Source organism: Rhinolophus ferrumequinum, chromosome 9, assembly GCF_004115265.2.
Source record: "Rhinolophus ferrumequinum isolate MPI-CBG mRhiFer1 chromosome 9, mRhiFer1_v1.p, whole genome shotgun sequence".
Lineage (NCBI taxonomy): Eukaryota > Metazoa > Chordata > Mammalia > Chiroptera > Rhinolophidae > Rhinolophus > Rhinolophus ferrumequinum.
The window spans coordinates 45827731-45851632 of NC_046292.1; the positions used below are offsets into that span (position 1 = coordinate 45827731).

General features: G+C 39.8%; 1 protein-coding gene and 1 pseudogene across 7 annotated transcripts in view; one reads left to right on the forward strand and one right to left on the reverse strand.

Moving 5' to 3' along the window:
* DOCK7 (dedicator of cytokinesis 7) overlaps positions 1–1417 on the reverse strand; it is a 190860-nt gene extending 189443 nt beyond the window's left edge. For 4 of the 7 annotated variants that reach the window (XM_033114071.1, XM_033114075.1, XM_033114074.1 and 1 more), the window contains exon 1: positions 333–456. In XM_033114071.1, coding sequence (XP_032969962.1) covers positions 333–370 — 38 coding nt within the window. In that variant the 5' untranslated portion in view covers positions 371–456. Of the gene's footprint in view, positions 1–332 lie in introns of all 7 variants that reach the window. The other 3 variants (XM_033114073.1, XM_033114070.1, XM_033114069.1) reach the window with 2 other exon arrangements.
* A 17119-nt stretch (positions 1418–18536) lies between these two features.
* LOC117027083 (60S ribosomal protein L36a-like) lies at positions 18537–20856 on the forward strand (annotated as a pseudogene).
* Positions 20857–23902: the final 3046 nt, after the last annotated feature.

Here is a 23902-nt window from a genome sequence, read left to right on the forward strand (position 1 = left end):
CGGCCGACGAACTCCCCCACCCGCCCTTCAATAAGCAGCCGCAAAACTCCAGGCCCGGGCCGCCGAGGAACCGTTGGAGGCGGGCGCCCAGGGCTCTCTAGGTACCCCAGCGAGAGGCTAGGCTGCGGGCGTGGGCTGAGGGCCGGGGGCCTAGGGCGGCGCGAGGCCTCGGTGACCCCGGTAGCTGCCACAAGCCCCTCCGCCCAGCGGCGGGCCAGGCCGCGGGATCCCGGCGTCCGTGTCGCCACACCCACCCGCCTCCTAGGCCCGGCCCGGGAGGACTCCCTGCCTCTTCCTCGGGCTACGGCGGCGCGTCCCACGCCCGAGATTACCTGCTGATCTTCTGGGCAAAGGCGCGGCGCTCGGCCATGGCTGCTGAGGAGGCGGCGGCGGCAGCGGTCTGGGCGCGGACCGGCGGGCGCGAGCCTCCTCGCTCGCGCTCCCTCCCTCGCGGCCTCTGCCAGTCCCAGCCCCGAACTCGGGAGGCTGGGGCTGGCGGCCGGAGCCGGGAACGAGCCCTGCCGTAATGCTCCTGAGAGGCGCGCAGCGAGAAACCGCTCCTCCCCCAGCGCGTCAATCCCCGCGGGAACCCAGGCTTCCCAACGCCGCTGCGGCGGGCGTGAGCCAAGCGGAAGAATGGGGCTTGGAGGGAACGAGACTCCAGCCTTTGCCGCCTTTCTGCCGCTGGGCCCGCACGACCTATAGGACGCAGAGAGAAGCCAAAGAGGGACCAGCAACCTAGCGAAGCAGGATAATAAGATACCTAACGCGGGCGGGCGGGCCTTTCCCGAAAAGGAAGGAAAGGAAATGGAAGACGGGCTTTGCGGAGGGTGGCAGTGCTCTGCCTCCCAGGATGGCTCGTTTCGTGTTCCCTGCAGCGCCTATCTCCGAGCCGTTGAAAGCTTTCTGTTGTTTCCATCTTGTGAATGGGACCTGGAGAATGAATGGTTTTTCTTATAGAAAAAGAGTCAGAAAAGATCTTTCTTCTACAGAAGTAACAATAATAATAGTTGACTTGTGGTGCTTAGCCAGGCACTGGATTAAAGTTTTACGTGCGCGGTCCTACTTAAAATTCACAACAGCTCTTTGAAGTAAGTTACCATCAATTACTATTTTAGAGAGAAGGAAATTGGTTCAGAGAAGCTAAGCGACTGGCTCCAGGTACACAGATGGTTTCAAACCCCGATCAGAGCCCAGGCCTTTTCTTTGAAGACAAATGTTTCCACGTTAGTAATACTCTTCCTGAGTCTATTACTTCCCCCTTTGGAATCTCATTTTCCACTTACATATGTTGAACGAGATGAACTCTAATGTACTTTACCATTTTGACATTCTATTAAATAATCTGTTTACCACTCAAACTGATCTTGCCCATTAAATCCGATTAAATAGGGACTAGCAGAAATCATGTTTAATTATTCTGTTGTAATCCCATAGTGTGTAGATTATTTGGTTTCTAATGCATATTTGCTGATTACTGAAGTTATAGTAAAAATAAAAATACCTTGTTTTCTTGTAGTACCTTTCATCCTTAATAGTGCAAGAATTTAATGTGTATTACTATTCTCGTTGTGTCTTTGTGAAGTACGTTGGATGCTTGTTTTCCTCTCTTTTATAGTTGGAAAATCTGTAGCATGCAGCCATTAGGTTATTTGCCTGAGTCACACACTGTGTCAGAGGACACAGACTCAATTAGTCAGATCCATGACTTCCTATCTAGTACTCTAACCAGTGGAAGACTTCATTTATGTATTTTGTATAACTGTGCTCATTCCAATAAAAATAGTCTATTCGAAGAGAATATATATGTAGCTTCTACCTAAGTGTAGAGCCCCAGAGGTCTTCTAGAGTACACAAAGGTTAACTAGATTCAGTCCTCCCTCAAGTTTGATTGCATTGGGAAAGATGAAACAGCTGCTCAAAGAGCTGTAAGTCAAGGCTGACACAGTATCCTGGCCTTTAGATCCTCTGTGACAGGAACCCAATCCTATTCTGCTACTTCCTTACTATGTGACCTTGGGCAAATTACTTACCCTCAACTCTAAAATGGGGGAAATAATTATACCTACTTGAAAGAGTCTAGTGAGGATTCATTGAGTTAATTCACGTGAAATTCTTAGAACAGGGCCTAGCATATGGTAAGTATTATATGAATCCACTGCTGTTATTATTACTGTTATTATCCTTATTCATCCTACACTTAAGCTTGTCCTGGGTGCTTGATAGTCCCTGAATTGGTTTTCTGCTCTCAAGCTCCCAGCCAGATGTTGTATGCCTTTATCTCTGCTCTCCAAACATCTTTTAACCACTCTCTTAGTGAACTGACTACATTCTGTTTTGAATAGTTCTTTGTATACATGACTCACTAGTTGCCAAAATGTCTGGAAGGACATTGCATGCACTGTGCAGCTTGCTGGGAACATTTAGAGCAGGAAGAGGACTTGCAGGATGAAGCTGTACGCGAGGTAGACAGAGTCTGGGGAATACTCCAAGTGCAAACGGTGGCCCCCACCTCTGCGGAAAAGCGGACAGTCACAGATAAGACCAGTGTGGGCAAATATCCATGTCCCACAGGGGTCCAACTTCAGGGAAATGTACACAGAGCTCAGCAAAGTCAGTAAGAGTGGAATTGCTTTGGCTGACCAGCATCCGTGCTTTCCACACTACCCACTGCACACACACACAGGTCTCAGTCCACCATACTTCATGGAGCTGATCCCCCTCTCCTCCCAGTTTCCAGGATGAGTGTGTGGCCTAGGCCTGGGCAAACAGAGCAGCACTTTCCCCTGACTTCTGAACTAGTTTAGAGATAGGCATGTAAATCAAGACAATTGGGCCAAATCAGAACTAAAAATTACATTTGCTACCTGGAGCCCATGATCAAAAGAAGGCTTGCCTGAGAGTGAAGTCAAATAGCAGAAGAGAGCAAAAAATGGAAACGAGGAGGGTCTTAATAAGGAGCACATACTTGAGCCTTGGACTTTGCAGTTACATGAACTAATAATATGCTGAGGTTTGTTTGGTTTTGGTTTGTGGTTTACGCTTCAACTAATTTGAGTTGGGCTTTTTCTGCCATTAATAACTAAAAGAATCTTACCTGATATATGCCTTCATTTTGTCAACTAATACTATCCCTAGAAATATAATGGTAAATAAGACACTATTTGTGTCCTCAAAGAGTTTAGAATCTGGTTGAAGAGATAAGCAAGTGAAAAGTATGTTAAGTACTAACAGGAAAAATTCAGGATTCTACATACAAGTTCTAAATAGCATCAGTTCTCAGCATCAATTGAAGACTAGATCATCACCAGGTTGTTCTTTTGTTATAATGTGGTGAAAAATTAGATGGACTTTAAACTCCATGTTTAACCCTGTTAAAACTTTATGGAGACTGGTTGGAACTCTGGAGCATCAATGGCTCAGCCATTGACAGATTCAGAACCCAAGTCTCCCATTGAAGATACTGGCAAAGAAACTACTTTCCCAGGGCCAGGACTGATTTGGCAGAGTAGCATCAAAATGGTGAGTTTTAGGCACGAAAGCCTCAGGACAGTTTTCTCATTAGATATACAGAGTGTTCTAAAGTCCTTCAAGCAGAAGATTTAGGGTACAGCAGGAAAAAAGGGGGGTCATATAGTTTTACATTACATCCTTTATTGAATTCAACTTTCCCCCTTTAATATAGCACTAGTGATTATGGTTGTGGCAAGATCAAGGTTCTAAGGCCATGGTACAAAGGGGCAAGGGTTTTTGTGTCATGAGGGATAAAGTTTTGGCTTTGCAGGAGAATGTGTTCTCTTTGGGTATTTTGGCGGGGATAGGGAGTGGTTCCTTTTTTCAAGCTTGGGCTTTTATAAAGCACCACTGGATTCATGCAATAAGATTGACGTGCGGCTCCCCCCACTGGAAGGCTCTGTGAAGGCCAAATAAGAGTAGTCCAGAGAAAGGGAGGACTGGGCCATGCCACTTGGGCTTACCTCAATCCCAAACTGAAATCTAGGAGTTGGGCACAAAGTCCAACCTATGGATCCTTTCGTCGGCCTTGACCTAGCAAATGTGGCTTTTGCAAGGGACAATGCAGGGATCCTAAAGCTGCCCACACATTACAACTAATAGCACCCATGTTTATTATATTGCTTACTACGCTGTTCAACTAATGCCTATTATTCTGTGTACCCCATTAGACTTGATCTCCTCTTCAAGCATCTTGTATTTCCAGCATTTAATCCACTCCCCGATTCATTATAACCACTCAGTAAATGTTTTTGAGTGAATAAATGCCATGAACTAAAATATTTTGATATCTTGCCTAAATTTATGTTTCTCAGAAAGCAGTGCTTGAGACAGGACTTAGAAGCAGGTAGTTTATTAGGGAGTGATCCTACGAAGCTGGAATGAGGGAATAGAGAACAGGAGAGAAAGTTAGTAAAGGGTGTGTGGTGGAGGTGTTACCACTGTGGGCAATGAGGCCCAATCCTACCTGCAACCCTCTGAAATATGCAACTCAGAATTGTCCCCCTGAGGTTGAGTATTTAGCTAATGACTTCTAAACCCTTTGGTTGAAGGCTGATCCTGAGGACATTACCTCCACAATCCATTCTACAAAAAGCTGAGAGATACAGTACTTAAGGTGGGAAGCCATCCGTGTATATAACTGGCCACCACCGCTGCAGCTAAAATCACAGATAAGCTGTGGGGAAGAAATATTACAGATCCCATGAAAGTGATGCAGAAACTACAATTGCAATCCTACCAGTATAGAGTCTATTTGCCCCTCATGGTTCTGCTGCTTTACAGAGCTGGGAAGGGCCAAAAGGCCAGGCAACCCCCATCAAAATAGCCTGTAATGCAAACTCAGTGCTCACTTAAAAAACAGGCCATACATAATATGTTTTTCCTGAATGAGCTGTATTTCCAGGTAGTCATATTTGATGAGGGAAAGTTCTTTTAGAAGAATTCTAGCTAACAAATGCAGAAGTGAGGCAGCGTCTGGTGAAATAATTAACCCAGACCTATACTGTCCAATTCAGTAACCACTTGCCACATGTGACCATTTAAATTTAAATAAATTAAATACAATTTTAAATTCATTTTTGAGTTCTATGAGGCATATTTCAAGTACTCAATAGCCACATGTGGTTAGAGGCTACTTGGACAGTGTACAGATAAAAAATTTCCATCATCTTAGAAAGCTCTATTGGACAGCACTGATCCACGGATTATAGTGGGTAAGTCATTACATAAGAGCCTGATGAGGAATTTTATATGGTTGGTTCAGACTTATGAGAATGGAACCCACTGATCAATCTTAACTTCACAAATAAAAAGAGTCAACTAGTTCCTATGTTCCTTCTCACGTGATGTAGAGATGTTTAGGATATATACAGCACCACCTATGAAATATTCCTGTTAGCAATTTGAACCCAAATTTGATCAAGGCTGTAAATCTAATTTATCAGTTTATAGAAAATATAAAGGATGAAGAAACATGTTAAGCAACACCCTAGGATTGCAATTAGCAAAAAGGAGAATATGAGAAATTCTACAGAACACAATGATCTGGTTCTTCCAACAAAATAAATGGCAAGGAATTGTTTTAAAGGTTAAAAATAGAATAAAAGCACAAGTAACAAAAGATAAGTTGGACATCATCAAAATTAAAAACTTTTGTGCTTCAGAAGACACCACCATCAAGAAAGTGAAAAAATAAACAATAGAAAAAAATTTTGCAAATCATTTATCTGATAAGAAACTTGTATCTAGAATATATAAACAACTTTTATAAGTCAATAATAAAAAGAAATAATCCAGTTTTTAAGTGGGCAATTTGAGTAGACATTTCTGTAAAGAAGATGTGTAAATGACCAATACACATATTAAAAGTTGTTCAACATTATTAGTTATCAAGGAAATGCAAATCAAAACCACATTGAGATATCACTTCATACCCACTAGGATGACTGGAATCAAAAGAACAGATATTAATAAGTAATGAGGAGGTAGAGAAACTGGAATCCTTGAACACTGATGGTGAGAATGTCGAGTGGTACAGCCAGCATGGAAAAGAGTCTGGCAGGTCATCAAAAGGTTGAACATAGTTATCCTATGAGCCAACAATTCCATTCCTACATGCATACTCAAGAGAAATGAAAACATGTGTCCACCCAAGGCTTATACGTGGAGGTTTATAGCAGCACTATTCATAATAGCCAAAAAGTGGAAAAACCTAAATGCTCATCAACTGATGAGTGGATAAAATGTGCTATATCCATACAATGGAATATTATTCAACAATTAAAAAAAATAAAGTACTGATACGTGTTACAACATGGATGGACCTTGAAAACATGCTAAGTGAAAGGAGCCAGACACAAAAGGTCAGAAGTCGTGTGATTCCATTTATATGAAATGTCCACAATAGATATCCATAGAGACAGAAAGTAAATTAATGGTTTCCGGGGGCTGGGAGAAAAGGAGAATGGGAGGTGACTGCTAATGTCATTTGCTGATTGTCAGTGATGAAAATTAACTGTGATGGTTGTACAACTCTGAAAATACTAAAAGCTATAAATTGTACACTGTAAATGGGTAAGTGAATCATGGGTATATGAATCATATCTTGAACAGTTTTTATACAACACTTCTGACACCAAATGTGTGGAGTTTTTTCCCCCACACCTACCAATGCTCCAACTCTGGACACCAACTGGGTGACCTACAATTCAATGTTACACTACCTGGCATTAGCATAGACCCCCCACAAGTTAAGGGTTCAATCCCACAAAACTGCCCCCACCTCAGATGCCAGTTGCAAGTCACAGTTGCCACCTCTACTTCTGACCAACCAGCTATAAATTCAGGGGGTTTCCACAATCCCCTTCTCTGATTCCATAATTTGTTAGAATGGCTCATAGAACTCAGGAACACACTTTACTTACTATCACTAGTTTATTATAAAGGATGAGAATGAACAGCCAGATGAAGAGGTACTTAGGGTGAGGTGAAGAAGAGTCCCAGCACAGGAGTTTCTGTCCCTGTGGATTTGGGGTGCACCAGTCTTCCAGCACATGAATGTGTCCACCAACTCAGAAGCTCTCCAAACCCTACCATCTAGGGGGTTTCGTGGACGTTCCATTATGTAAGCACAATTGACGAAATCATTGGTCATTGGTGACTGAACTCAATCTCCAGCCTCTCCTGTCTATAGAGGTCCGTGGGTGGGGCTGCAAATTCCAACACTCTAATCACATGGTTGGTTCCTCTGGCAACCAGCCAACATCCTGAAGCTATCTAAGGGCCTACCAAGAGTCACCTCATTTACATAAATTCAGACAGGGTTGGGACGTGGTCGTTATACAACATAACAACATAACGTACATAACATAAGATGTACCTATCACCTCTATCACTCAGGAAATTCTAATGCCTTTAGAAGATCTGTGTCAGGAATCAGAGACAAAGACCAAATACACTTATTGTAGCATATCTCAATAAAGCCATCATTAAGAAAGAGAATAAAAAAGACTTGAGACATACTATACTAGTCAGGGTTCTTCAGAGAAACAGAACCAATAGGATAGAGAGATTTATCATAAAGAATTGGCTCAAGCAAATATGGAGGCTAAGTCCCAAGATCTGTAGTTGGCGAGCTGGAGACTCAGGAGAGCGGATGGTGCAGTTCCTGTCCAAGTCAGAAGGCATGAGAACTAGGAGAGCTGAGAATGCGGTTCCAGTCCCAGTGCCAGCTGGCTCAAGATCCAGGAAGAGCTGATATTTCATTTCGAGTTATCTGAAGGTAGAAACAAACTGATGTCTCATCCCGAAGGTCATTGTACGGGAAGAATTCTCTCTTATTCAGGGGAAGGTCAGCCTTTTTGTTCTATTCAAACCTTCCACTGATTGGATGAGGCCTACCCACATTAGGGAGGGTAATCTGCTTTACTCAGTCTTTCAATTTCAATATTAAACTCATCCAAAGTCACCCTCACAGAAACACCCAAAATAATGTTTGATCAAATATTTGGTCTCCCTGTGGCCCAGTCAAATCGACACATAAAATTAACCATCACATGTACCAACCTAAATACAGTGTATGGAGTTTTGGGGGGGGTCCAAAGAAAATAAACCAACTATAAAATAAAAGGCATTTGTGAGACAGCAAATTCCGATCATTGACTAGTTAAGTGATACTAAGAATTATTATTTTCTGGATATCTTTCATTTGTTCCTCCAAATACACTCTCCACCCTGCTTTCTGCTCCAGAAGGCTTATCTATATGAACTGTATCAGCAGGTCTCCCATGCCCTGTAGCTATTAGATGGACTTGGCCAGTGAGAAATACTGGCAAGAGAACTGAGGGAGTGAGGAAAGTATTATTCCCCTGCCTCCCTCCCTACAAGCTCACTTCTTGCTTGCTGTGTCTCTTGACCAAAGGACATTGCTTCTCTCAAAGCAGCCAGCCAACTCTCTAGACTCTGTCTCCTTCCATGTTCTGGTAACCACTCCTTCCCCTAATCCATATGTGCCTGGAGGCAGTAGTACCAACTTAGCCACTAACCCTAGGTTACTGTACCACCTTGTGGTTTCCCTATACCAACAAACTTTGAAATAAACCCTCCTAAAGTTATCTTATCTTGACTGTGTCATCCTGTTGAAACCTTGATTAGGGTGTGATACGGGTTTTGTGATTATATCAAAAGAGAGAACTAGGCCTTTATTCCCTGAAGATACATACTGAACTATTCATGAATTAAATGATACGAGGCCTGACATTTGTTTTAAAAATAACCCAACATGACTAATGTTTGGTATAGTTTCAATATTAAACAATGAAAACGTTCCAGAGATCTGTTGCACAACAATGTGAATACATTTAACACTACTGAACTTTACACTTAAAAATGGTTAAGAAGGTAAATTGAATGTTATGTGTTTTTGTCACTGAACCCACAAAATAATAACCCAACATTGGGTTTATGCAGATAATTGTTGAAGCTGGGTGATAAGAATGCTGGGGTCCATTATATCATTCTTTCTACGTTGAAAAAATGGAAAGAAAGAAAACGGCGTAAATTAGTATGTCAGAAGGGAGATGACAACCTGCTGATCAGAGAAGAAAGAGAATTGAAATCTCAGAGAATGAGCCTATCGTGTAGCCAGACTAAATGATCTAAGCAGCCAAGGGTTAAGGAAATAAAGCAAGTAGAGGAAATGCTGGGCCAAGGGCCCACTTGGAATGAATGTCAGCGGTGCCCTAATGTGATGTTCTTGTTTGATTTCCGTGGGCTAGGATCTGAAACCTGCTGGGGATTATTGATTCTGGATCTGGGCCCAGCTGACCTTAGTGTTTTTTAGGAACAGTAGGGTAGATCTGGAACAAACAGGTCTGATACAGAGAAAGGAAGAAGCACCAAAGTTCAAAAAAGTTGAGTCATGAAAAGGTTCTGTCAGGTAGGCAAACCCACATGTTTGTAGGTTGTGTGGAAGGACTAATTGGAGATGGAAAAATTGAAAATGTGAGACAGACACTTTTGATAACCTGGAGGGAAAGAGGTACTTTTCATCTCCTACCTCGGGAGGAAAGAAAAAGATGAAAAACGATACAGCATTTTAGAGGTGAAAATAAGGGAAATTGAGGGAGCTACATTCAGACAGCATTTCATTTTCTCACTAAATATAACCAGGTAATGCTGATATATTTGTTTCCTATCAATATATAACCAAAGGCGACCACCATTATATATTTTTCACATAAGGAAACCTATCAAGGGAGCAACTATTTCATCTTATGCACATGTCCCACCCAGCTAAGAAGGACTTACACAAAACGTGTACACCAGGGGCAGGAATTTTGGAGGCCTTAAAATTCTGCCTACCTGGAGCTGAGCTGTGCCCTCCACAGCTAAGATTGAAAGGACAACTTGACTTGGAAAAAGACCTGGCAGTACACACTGTTCCCCAATAAATTCCTGTTCCTCTTCCCCAGTAAAATTAAAAAAAAAAAAAATTCTGCCTACTTCAACTAGGAAAGGATGGGAATCTTGGCTGTATGGGATCATTGCTAGAACAGGTTCAGCCTATGAACTGAAAGATGAGGTCTTGGCTAGGGAGCCAGGAACAATGTTGAAAACTTACCAAGAGACATTGAGAGTGAAATGGGAAAGGTCCTGAAAGTCACAATCCCTCTTGACACAGTTGGAGCAGGGGACTGGAAATCAGAAAGACTAAGGTTTAGTTCTGACTTTGCAACAATATTACTATGCAATTTTGAGCAAATCATAACGTTTTGGGGACCCTTTTTCCTCAGCTATAAAATAAAGGTGATGAAACTAGATGATTGTTAAGGTAAATAAAAATTCTCTGTTATCAGTATCATATGGTATTGGCGCAAGTGTGATAAAGAGTTGTAGAATATTGTTTTTCTAAATATTTTACAGAACTGCATAACTTGCTCTGTTTGGGGACTACTAGATGTAGCCTTGCTTAAAGGTAGGGAAAAAGTAGATTACCCCTTAAGAATGCTGCCACACTCCATAATTACGTGATTCTAAAATAGAACGTCATCCTACACCTTAGCTTTGATATTTGCTGTTTTAACACATCTGCAATTTGTTTTAAAGTTCGCTGCTTTCTTTATTGTTTTAGCTCTGTAATATCACACAATTGTTCTACAATAGGTGGGATATTCTATTGTTGGGGCCAAAGACAGGTCACCCAAAATATCCCATAATGGTATATTGATTACTTTGAAATAGTTACCTGACAAGCAGCCAGTGCCAAAGCATACCTTGGCCCTCCCTTGTCTCTTTGAATACAGGAAATAAATCTGTCCTGTAAAAGGTGCCTTCCCTGCTCCAGGATCGCTGATATTTCAACCTTATCACATGGCTGAAGAGCCTGTATAAACAAAGCTTATTGCCACTTTATTAATTTATTTCCCAAGGCCAAACTTTGTGTAGATTCTTCACTAATGAATACCCAAACCTTGCTTAGATTCCTTTCTAATGAGCACATTTTTTTTCTGTCCTATCAATTCACCAAATTTTAATATTTCTCTGTTTAAAAAGTAAAACACTCTCTGGGTCATCATTTCTCTGAACATCATTTATGATTCTCCTGTGAGCACATATTAAATTGTTTTTTCTCCTGTTAATCTGGTCTTGTGTCCATTTTATTGTTAGTTCAGTTGTAAGAACTAAAGAAGGGTAGTGGGGGGAATTCTCCCTCTTCCTGACACTATTAAGTCAATTTTGAATCAGATTCCGACTCGGCTTTTGTCTCTACTGCTGGAGGTAATAAATTACCTAATGCAATATTGTTATTTATAAGAAATAAATATATATATGAAATAAATATATATGAAATATAGATATATCTATATATCTATATAGATATGCATTTATTTATTTATTTATTTATTTATTTATTTATTTATTTATTTATGCAGATGACCAAAATGCATTTCTCAGTCTTTAACAACAGTTCCTGGCTCATAACTCCCCAAACCCTTGCAATTTCCTGTGTGATAAAAGCAATGGGAGCATCTTTTGATATAATATTTGGCCCATTGTCCTCAGCTCCTGAAAATGTTTCAGAGCCATAAAGGTGAAATAGGTGTCTTGTTATTCGTGAAAAGACCTTTCTATCACAATGGGGTTTATGTTAATGAAGGTGACTTTTGCAAAGCACCTAAGAATTGGGGCTTGTTTCTGGAGGAACCAACCATGAATAGAGGATTGCAACTTCCAGTCCCACCCACTGACTTATAGGGAGGAGAAAGAGAATAGAGGTTGAATCAATCACCAGTGGCCAATGAGTCAATCATGCCAATGTCAGGAATTCTCCATAAAAACCCAAAAGGATGGATTCAGAGAGCGTCCACATTGGAAAACCAGACCGCTTTCACTTGCCATCATGCCAGGCCCTAAGCTCCACAAAGACAGCGGCTCCTTTGTTTGGGACCTAGCCCTATATATCGTTTCATCTGGCTGTTGATTTGCATCCTTTGTAATAAATCGGGAATCTAGTGAGTAAATGGGTTTTCCTGAGTTCTATGAGCCATTATAGCAAATTAATCAAACCCAAGAAGGGGGTTGTTGGAATCTCTGATTTATAGCTAGTCAGTCAAAAGGATAGGTAACAACCTCAGCTTTTAAGTGGTGTCTGCAGTAGAAGGTGGTCTTGTGGGACGGAGCCCTTTACCTGTGGAATCTATTTTTATCTCCGGGTAGACAGTGTCAGAATTGAGTTGGATTCTTGGACACCCTGCTGGTACCTGAGAATTGCCTGTTGGTGTTGAGAAGCCTACACACACACACACACACACACACACACACACACACACACACACACACACAGGAATTGGGTCCAGGAAACCCTTTCACCTAATATCACTGAATTTCACATTCTCTACTTCTCAAACAGAGAAAATAATAGGTATTTCTTACATATTTTGTGAAATAATTGATTCTACAAAAAAAAATTGTTTAAAAGATCTAAGTAGGAAGAACTTAAATATTGCTGTAAAAGTTCATTTTTATTTGACATGTTTTTTTTCAAAGTACATTTTTTAGTACAAGAATTACTTAGCCAGCCCCTTAAGGTTGTCAGCTCTGTAAGTTTGCATACTGTCACTTATCCCTGTATAATGTATTTGTAAATCATAGACCTGGAAGGAAACTGAGAACTTATCCAGCTCAATTGAAGTGGAGCGAAATGATTTCAACTAAAACCATCCAGGACCTGGCAGAGCCAGGTCTCTGTAGCCCATTCAAATGCTTTTTTCATGATTCCGTTGTATCCATTCATTCACTGACTTCTTCACTCACTGAATAAACATCTTTTGAATGTTCATGCGTGGCAGGGTTTATGCTAAGGTATGGGATACACTTAATGAGAAAATAATCCTTGCTCTCCAGGAAGTTGATAGGGAAGAAGGTGGGAGGAAAGTAAACAAGCAATTCTTTGATAAAAGTATGCACAGAATACTTCAGAGGGAACTATAACCAATTCTTGGGTGGGCAAGAAAAACTTCCAAGAGGAGGTGATCTGCTTCCTAAAGGACAAGGAGAAACCAGCCAGGCAGAGGTACTAATAAGGGTGGGACTGGACATCCAGGCAGAGCAAATAGCATGTACAGATGCACTGAGGTACGAGAGCTTAGCTTATTCTGTGTTCTATGTGATTTGAGCTTGGCATACAAGGTAGGGAATGATAAGAAGTGAGACTGGAGAGGTAAAGGAGAGGCCAACTTAATGAAGGGTTGGTGTGCAGGCTGTGGCATATAAAGCACACACTGAAAGAAATGGCATGGGAAAGTAGAGGATGACAGGGAACAGTCTGATCAATGATTACTCTGACTTTAGTGAAGAAAACAGATTGAAGAGACGTTAAAGGTGGGGGCAAGAAGACCAATCAAATGGCTGTTGGAGTAATCCAAGGATATTAGTCTATAGACCTGGTTACTCTAACAGAAACTCACATAACAGGGATAAGATAAAATTTTATTCCACACTTAGTCTGGGCATAAGCAATTCAAGGCTGGTAGAGCAGTTCCAGGCCATGGACTCTCAGGTGTTGCCCTCCTCTGCATGTTTCAAGATAGTTCACCACTACCACATATGCGTTACAGCTGAGAGACAGAAGAATGGAGAAGGAATATATTTCTCTTTAAATTTATGATCTGGAAGGCTCCCATCACTTTGGAAGGTCCACATCACTTCTGTGCATGTATCATTAGCCAAACTGAGACACATGACTATTGCCTTGCTACAAGGATAGCTGAGAAATGTAGTTTTTATTCTTTGAGGCCATATGCCCAGTCAAAAAAACAGGAGTTTGTGACCATCAACAAAAGGATAATGAATTTTCTGGAGGACAACTAGCGGTCTCTATCATACTAAATAAGAAAAGAAAAGGACCTGAACTAAAGTAGTGGTGGTGAAAATGAAGAGAGGTGGTCCAGTCTGAGAGGTGAGTAGGAGGTAGAGTTGGCTCTGCTATTAATTGGCTATGGGAGGCGAGGGACAGGATGGTGCTAGAGATGATACCCAGCTTTCTGGCTTGGGAAACTGGGTGGATGATGGTGAATAACATTGACTGAGTAAGTGCACATAAGAAGAAGAGATTTACAGAGGAAGTAAAGAATTCAGTTTTGCCCAGAGTTCAAAGTTGTCTGTAGGGTATTCAGGCAGAAATGTCCATCCAGTGGGCCAACTTTAGAATCATCAGCATCTACATGGACATTCAAGGTATGAAAGTAGATGTTATTTGAAGTGTGAGAGTAGAGAAAATTTGTCAACTGAGAGAAAGAAGAAAAGGCTCAGGGCAGAAACCAAATTTTAAAAAAGAGTAGTGGAGAAGGAATAGCAAGGAAAATGGTAGGAAGAAAGGACAGTAGGATTAGGAGGAGAAAGAGGAGATGTGATGTCATAGAAGCCAAAGAAGGAGAGCTTCCAAAGAAGAAGGAACAATAAAAATTATTCAGGAGCACTATGGAAGAAATTTCCAAGGAAAATGATGAGCAAGCTGGAGATTTCTAATAAGATGGTTTATCCACTATTTCCTAAAGTCAGGGAATCTAAATGAGAGCAATATGGCACCTATTTTGTAGATTGTTGGGAGAATAAAATTAAATAATTCAGGGACTTGGCACATCGTAAGTGCTCAATAATATTAGCTATTTTTGCTATTGTTGTTATAATTATTAGTAGTATTAGTTGGAATCTATTAAATAACTACTTGTTATCCACCTCCTATTCCATATCCCCCAACTTCCTCCCCCCTCATTATTTCTCATTTTTCTTTACCACAATGAATAATGCCTAGTGTATTAACAGCACTGGGGAAACCTAAAGTCTATTTGCAACCCTCTTGTATTGGTATGAGCAAGTCAGTGGATCTGGCTATCATTCAAATTCATATATAATAAAATCAACTACTACATATTAAGTTTGGCTGAGTAGATTCCAGCCATTTTAAAAGCTTTTCTCTGATGAATCCTTGTTCTTTCTGTAGTTAGACATAGCTGTACTCTGAGTCTCCTTACATATTTTTTTTCCCCCAGATCTTCGACTTGGGGTCAGCACTGAGACATTCTTGTGTTACCACATTGGAAATTTTTAAAAAATTTCACTAAAGTTCAGTAGCTTTATCTATAAAATTGGAATTATAATGACATAAGAGGCAAAAACATCATAGAGTTATATGAGGTCTAAATAGATAATGTATATAAAGCACTTAGTACAGCACCTAACATAGATTTTAGCATCTATTACTGCTCTGATTCCAGCCTCCCCAACTCTTAATTCCAGTGTTTTTCCCTTTTGGAGTTCACTGTTCCATGTGTTATATTTCAAATCTTTAAAGAAAAAAATTTCCCAGATTCTCTTGAGATAGAACAAATATAAAAAATAACATTCTCCCTCTAAATGTAGACATAGTTCTACTGTTCCATAAATGATGCTTTTTTATTGTGCAGATGACACAACCAACCTTTTGTGTCCTTTCTACATCTGAGAGAAAGATCCTGGATAGGAGTCTGAGTGGGGAGTTGATGAAATTGTATCTTCTGTGTGGATTAGTACCTGAGTTTTTCCCTTAATAATAATGAATTTTGTACTGGTATATCCTTTCCCTTAGAATCTTTATGATAAAGAACACCCATTCAAACACTACTACATGCTGTTATGTCGCTAGTAAGTAAGGCTGAGTAGAAGAAAAGATCACCATAGACAGAATATGTAAAACTGAAAACTGAGAATAACTAGGAAGTTAGTCAGACTAAGCTGCATTCTAAGGCCAACGGAGAGGAAAGCAGAGTAGAGCAATAGCAAGACATACCTTCCTAATGCATTGTTTTAATCTGCACTGTCCAATATGGTAGTCACTAACCACACATGGCTAGTCAGCACTTAGAATGTGGCTAGTCTAAATTGAGATGTGCTATAAGTATAAATTCATGCTGATTTCAAAGATTTAGTGTGAATAAAAGAATGTAAAATTTCTGGGGCGGCCGGTTAGCTCAGTTGGTTAGAGCACGATGCTTGTTAACACCACGGTTGCCTGTTCGATCCCCACATGGGCCACTGTGAGCTGCGCCCTCCACAACTAGATTGAAACAACTGCTTGACTTGGAGCTGATGGGTCCTGGAAAAACACACTTAAAATAAATAAAAGTTTAAAAAAAAAAGAATGTAAAATTTCTCACTAATATTTTCTATTAATTATATGTTGGAATGGTATTTGGGATATATTGGGCTAAGTACAATACATTAGAAAAAATAATTTCACCTGTTTTTCCTTTTTTGTGTGGCTAATAGAGCATTTTAAATTACATATGTGGTTCATATTTGTGGTTTTTATTGCATTTATATTGAACAGCATTGGTTTGAGTACTTGCACCAATGCCTAAAGTTGTCTATCTCTGACTGACGTAAGCCAGTCAAGTTTCATTTTTGCTTAAGCCATTTTGAGTTAAGTTTTTGATGCTTGCCACAAGAAGAGTTCTAATTAATATATTCAGCTAAATAAGTTCAGTAAATATCTCATTCCTCATAGGGAGAAATTAGAGAAAATGCTAGAGACAAAGCAGTCTGAAAACCTGGGAGCCAATAAGAGAACATTTTGTTTAGGCAAATTGCTCAAGAGTAGGGAGAAAAAAAATCACTTGATTTTATTATGCTAGTGTCAAAAATCAAACTGAATTCAATTACTAAAGTATCCCTGGTCATCTGGATTGACCAGATATACGTTTTCAGTCATTTATTTGATGCATTTGATGTATTCTCATGACTTCCATTTTGGCTGAGTGCTCTCGTCCAAAAGAATGCCCTGTCTGCATAGCCTGGCTCCTTCTATGACCCCTCCATAATAGAATGCTAAACCATGGAGTTCTTATAATCTAGAAACTGCTCATTAGTGCTTTGCAAAAACACATGGTTTCCACTTGTGAGCACAAAAAATTTATTTCATTTTTTTAAATTCTAGTTTTTTTTGTGCTGTTGCTGATGGGTAGATTTTGTTTAAGTGTAATATAAATTATGAAAGCACTAACAGACAAAAGGAAAATTCTTACCTGCTTCATACCTAAACAATCAGTTTGCAGAGAAAACATTCTAAATATAAGCTTGCAGGACAGCTAAGAAAATATGAAAAAAGTATCCTCATAACAAATAGCATAATCTAAATTAAATCAATTTATGTTATTTTTCAGGAGAGTTATAGGTCACAAACTGATATAGGAGTTTTTTTATTTATTTGAGCTAAACATGAAAATCTCTAAACCTAATGAACCTTGGAAAGCATGCATCAGAAAAATAATAGAAACATATCTGGATTATTTTCATAAATCTGTTATCCAACCACAAAACACTCCACACCTTTGCCAGTGATGAATTGAAATCAGCAGAGATAGGCAAGGATGATAAAACTATGTTCAGAAAGATGCCTATGAGGGGGAAAAAAGCAAATATCTTATGTTGACTCACAGACAATTCCATACATGGAACATTAACTTTAAAAATGAGGGGACACAAATAGTCTACAAAAGTAACATGCCTGATTTGTTCTTTGCCAGCTCTCCTCTCATCGTGCCTGACTTAAAGGAAGATCTTATTACTAGCAAAGTTTTTCTCTACGATAATCAAAACTGATTAATAAACTGGAAATAACCACGTTCACTCCAATTGTCCTCATTATCTCTCCTGAATTCCAAAGAAATTATTGAGTGACCAAATTATTTTAAAGCATGCAATGTTGTATATGAGAAATGAATATTTTAGATAATTCATTAAAAAATTAAACATAAAAAGTTTAATGTTATCCTTAAAGAGATAAGTTTTCATGACAGCAGAAATACTTTTGCAACTATCCCAGTGTTGGGTACCCCAAATCACCACCACCACCACTACCAGTTACTGTTTGTTAAATGCCAGTCATTGTACTTAGTACTTTACATATGTTATCTTTCATCTTTGCAATAGTACTAGACATAGTATCCTCAGGGTACCAAAGAAGAAATGAGATTTCTCTGAGCGTAGGTGTCTTAACCAAGACCTCACAGCCAGGATTCAAAATTCAGGGCTGATGTCAGAGCTTGGGCTCTTTCCATTGTCTTACATTTTTCTTTACTTAATTGTTGGGACAATTGTTATTTAATTTGAAAGGCCAATAATTAGCCCTTTTTCCTCATCTTATTTCTGAATCTATGGGAAAACAAGACATACATACGAGTAAGACAGAGGGAGTCAAAATAAATCACTTTTTTTATGTATAAAAGTTAGGTTGCGGGCTGATGTCTGATCCAGTGGGCTTCCTAATACTGAGTCCAGGATTGTTCAGACGCACCGACCCAGGTGCATGCAGTGCCAGAACTGGGCAGAACCCTCCTTTGCCCCCAGCATGGGCTTGCCTGTTCCTAGAAAAGCAGGGAGATAAACACACACTCTCTCTTCTCTCTCTTCAGCTTTACCCCAAGAGGAAGAAGCTGAGCTGTTCATGCCCAGTTTCTTTTTTCAAACGTCACCCCCCGGGTGGAATGGGTGCAGAGTTGGCAAGAGATCAGAAGCCCTATGCTGATATCTATACAAATGGGCTCCTGTCAAACGGAAGAAACATCAGGAGCAGGTAAGAAGTATCTTCAATAACACTAATAGCATGCGCACAGGTTAAATACACCTATTTGTCTATCTAGAAGGTCCCAATTGATTGATTTATAGCTCTTCATAATATTCTTGATAAAAATTTATTTTTTCCATTGCTTTATAAAGTTCAAAAATTGCTCTGCCTATACTCAGAGTTTTAATAGTATCATTACTTTATCATTACAAAGCAATTATACTAAGCACCCACTTGTATGTAACCTTGAGATAGACACTTTAATCTGCCATTTTACCACTGCTATGATTTCAAGAGAGGACATTTATTTTAATAGATTATGAAACATGAGAGTATAGATGAGCTCAATACTAATGAAAGCTCCCAAGGGCCTTTATCTATCTTATTCAGCACTGCTCCCGAGCTTAATGCCTGGCACATAAAGGGTCTCAATAAATATTTGTTGGATAAATGAATGTACTTTCCAAAAAGGAAAATCCCACATTTATTTAGATGGTCTATATCAAGTTAGCGTTTATAGAAGAGCCTTAATATTTGCAAAGAAATATGTTCTGGAAGACTTTTCAAATGGGAAAATCCTTAGCACTGAATGAATATCTTAGAAGGAGAAAAAAGCTAAAAAGAGAAGAGGTAGTTAGAAGAAAAAGTATGATGCTCCTTTTCCAAATGGATATTTGCATATCTCACTCTCCCCAGCATTGTCTGTTCTCCACACACTGTTCTCCCCTTCTCCTTCTTTCCTTTCTTCGTACTGTGCTTCTGCTGCTGCTTTTCTTCCCTGCCATCCTTCTCTTCTTCTTCTTCGTGGAAAGAGGGACAGGAGCTACATAGGAAAGAGCTGTACCTATTTAGAGAGACTGATCCGCATTAGAAGAGTCAGGGGTTCTCTGGACCAGGAAGTTTGAGCAGATTGCAGAAGATTAAAGTTGCAGCTTTCTAAACCAATAATTATATCAGTATTCTCAGCATACACCTTGCTCACAAGAGACAGATAAAGAATTATTTTTAGGTCTATAATGGCTCCTACCAGGACCATAGGCAAAATTCACCAATTAGGCAAACTTCGGTGATTCTCATTTTCCTTCATATTTGCTTCTTCACCCCTGCTCCTCCAAGGATTCATGTTCTTTATACTGCTGTTCCCCTGTCTAAGGTCCTCCATCTTTCTTCTGGTTTGTCCTCACCAAAGCACCATGATAAATACTCCCTTCTTCCTTCCTACTTCTATTAGTCAATGATATTAGATAGGCCATGTAGGAATATATTCTAGCTAGTTTAAGCAGAAAAGAAATTTATTAAAGAATATTAAGTACACAGAATCTTCTGGAAGGTGAGAGAACCAGGCTTGGAGGACCAACGCCCAAATGACATGGCAGAACCATCACAGCTTCTACGACTGATTCTAACGTGGGGCATGGACTCTCCAAGTAGAACCTCTGCTACTGTCCCCCAGGAATCCAAACGCACCTGCTTCACTCTTGCTAAACTGGGTCTTGCCTGCTTCTTTAGTTCTCCAGCCTCCATTTCAAAATCTGGTGCAACTGTATTTGATTAGAGGAGTCTAACTGCAAGAGAGACTGAGAAAGTGAAGTTTGCCTTCTATTTAATAGGGTAGAGAAATCATCACATATAAGAAGAGTATTCAAAGGTGCTGGGCAGCCAATAAGAATAACAAAAGTATACTACTCTATTCCAGTTAACCTCTCAACTCCTGCATCTAAGCCAGGTATTCAGCAGCTTGAAGTAATTCACACTGAAGTGTGGATGACAGATGGTTTTTCTCTTTGAGAGTTGACAATGAAAAAAAGGAGCTTAATAACCCAAGTAACCCCCCAGTTATTAAAATATTTATGTGGAGAAAAATATTTTTAAAATAAGGGAACATCTATGTAGCTCATCCTCTCCATGCCGAGAGCACTCTCACAAATATGAAGTTCCTAAAACCTGTGGGACTTTCTGTAAGAAGTGTGGCAAGCACCATCCCCACAAAGTGATACAATATGAGAAAGGCAAGGATTCTCTGTATGCGCAGGGACAGTGGCATTATGACAGGAAGTAGAGTGGCTATAGTGGGCAGACTAAGCCAATTTTCTGCCAAAAGGCTAAAATAACAAAGATTGTGCTGAGGCTTGAATGTGTTGAGACCCACTGTTGATCTAAGAGAATCCTGGCTATTAGAGATGCCAGCATTTGAACTGGGAGGGGATAAGAAAAGAAAGGGCCTAGTGATCCGGTTCTAAGCTTCATATTTTGTTTTATTATGAAGACAATAAAATCTTGAGTTTACGTTTAAAAAATAAGGGAATTTCTAGTATTCCTTTTACTTCTTCATTTAATACACTTTTTTTTTTTTTTGAGATTACAATGTGCCATATAGCAGGTTGGGAACAGAGGAGACCTTGTTCATGACCTTAGAATATGATCATCTCATTGGGCACAGATAAAAGTTAATAAACATAAAATAACACAGTCAATGCAGAAATGATGATGTATACACAGGGTATTATGTACGTATGTATATACAAAGCATTCCTATAATACAGGGGTGCCAAAAAAATCTATATACATTTTAAGAAAGGAAAAAACTGTATTAAAATTGTAATATTCAATATATACCTATAACAAAAGACGAATAAAGTCACGTTTGACTCCTACAATTACAAGAGGTACTCAAAGTAGTTACCATCAGCATAATTTTAATACAGTTTTTTCCCTTCTTAAAATGTATATACATTTTTTGGCACCCTCTGTATGTACATTAAGGAATACACATTATCCTAAATGTATATGTTATATATAATATCTTCATATATTTGAAGAGAGGCAGTTAGGGAAGATTCCTCAAGGCCAGCTTAAGCACAGATATAAAAGAAAAATGATTTGGTAGTGAAGAAGGGCAGAGAATGTGTATTAGAGGGAGTCTCATGCAATTTGGTCTCACTAGAGGGAAAACTAACAGGAAAGAAGGGGTGAAAGATGAAATGGCAGAGACATACGCAGGAAGAAGCTCAATAACCACTTTCATATTCTATGTTAATGAGCTTAGACTCTATCTTGTGGTTGATGGAAAGAGTTTAAGAACTCAAGTTAGGGATAAGATGATCAAATTTGTGTTTTAAATGAATTACTCTGGCTAGTGGGTGGAAGATGGATTTGAAATGTTTCAACCCTAGAGACTTGAAGAATGTAGGTTGTTGGAAGTCATTCAGCCAAGAAATTTTGAGGGTCTGAGCTGTGACAGTGATTTTAGGAATGGAGAGGATGGGAGTTGGCTAATAATGCTTCGCTTTAAAGAATGTCTAGGAGTCAATCAGGCAAAGAAGTAAAATAAGGACATCCTCAGGCAGCTGTAGAGGCAGGGAGGTGTGGAAAAGCAAGATATGTTCTGAGAAGTGGAGAATAATTCAGTGTGACTACAACACAGATGGATCACTACAGGGGAATATCAAAGGAAAACCAGTGCTGGACAGTAGTTAAAGTGGTAAAAACAGATTTTATTTAGGAACTATTGTGATAGGGGGGAAAAGACCTCAGTATAGAGCTGGGCTCAATTTGGACTATAAGGAAACGCGGGGATGTATAGGCAAGGTGCAGGATGGAGTGGGGTTGGGGATAGGTGGTGTTGTCAGTCAGTGATTGGAAAATTACTAAAGGGGTAGGATCATTCTTGCTAGACTGATCTAATAAGTTTCTTGCTGAATGTAGGCCAGGGTGATCAGGTATCACCTGGGAGATGGTGACAGAAGAGGAATTTGATCTAGGGTGGGGAATTCTCTCGAAACTGACTTAACAGGATTCTTGCTAAAATTGGGCAATGCAGGCCAACAAAGACAGACACTGAAGCCCAAGGTCAAGGACTAGTTGAGAAGAAGACTTAGAGGAGCATAACTAAACTTCGGTCAAGAAGAGCATCTTTGTCAAGATGAGGCAAAAGAAAAGCTGTTGGTGAGTCAAAATTCAATTCACAAAGGCTGTTCCGTTTTGTGCTTAGGAGTTTGATCTACTTGGTAGCTTACACTTGCATACTATCCTCACCCACCTGTTTCTCCTTTGTAAGAAAGAGGCTCTGAAATCCATAGGGTGCAATAAAATCAAGGAGACGTTCAGAGGAGGGCCATAGCCCCTCCAGAAATATTCACAACTATAATCAAGAATCCTCACACTGGGAGGGCTTGTAGTTTTCTCTGTGGTCTTGTAACCCTCATAGCCTTGGTCAGTGTCATCTGAGTACAGGCTGCCCTTCAAGTCCCTAATTTCATTGCATTGTCTGAAGCTTTAGTGCGTCTATTGTTGGAAAAGGAAGCATTTGTTCCTCAAGTACAGGAAATCATCAGACAATTAACTTCCAGGGGCTCGTGCAGCCTGGGTCAAAGGCCTCAATGTGATTGTCTTTGTTTCTTGTCAGGCTTATTGAGGAAATGTTTTGTAGGCCAGAATTTTGGCTTTAATGTGTTGCTTGAGTCAGTGGAGTCAGCTGTGAGACTTCAAACAGTGATAACTATAGCAGAATCTGAATATAGCAGTCAGAGGCCTGCCACAAGGACAAGATGTTTTCAGAGAGGCAGAGTTTTCTCTAAAATACATTGTAACTTTGATATTCAGGCTGGGAAGAACCACTTATGCAGACCAGAGAGAAACTGATGTGGGAAGAAAGGAAAAGGAAAATAGTTATTACATTTTGTGGCCGGGGAAGACTAACCCCTTGAGAAGTTGATGAACATTGTAGATGAGGCCAGCCTTATAACAGAAACAGTTGAGGTGCACTAGAAAGACTTCCCTGACCCAGAATATGCCTCAGAAAGAAGTGTCAGAAACGGTCCCCAGAGGAAAGATAGAGAGGCACAAAATGCAGTGAAACGACAGCAAGGATGAACTTCTACAATTCCACAATATGTTCCAAGAAACCATTATGAATGGATTATTTTGCTAGCTGAGGAAAACCATATTTATACTCTGTCTATTAAGGAAATATTGTCTATTAAGAAGATGGCAACTGATTATTATTACTAATTTTTTTTAAATGAAGAAGGTAATAGGAGCTAAGGGCATAGGCTTAAGATTAGACAGACCTGGGTACAAATCCTGGCTCCATTACATATGAACTGTCACATTTGACAAGTTATTCAACTTCTCTCATACCACTTTCCTCATCTGAAAAGTGGGAATAATGACTCATCCATTCCAAAGTATTTGCTGAGCAATGCAGGGGAGGAAAAAATTTATTTTTCCCTCTACATATCTTTGGTTTATTATGCTACAAGAGAGTGGGTCCTTTTCAGTGTGATG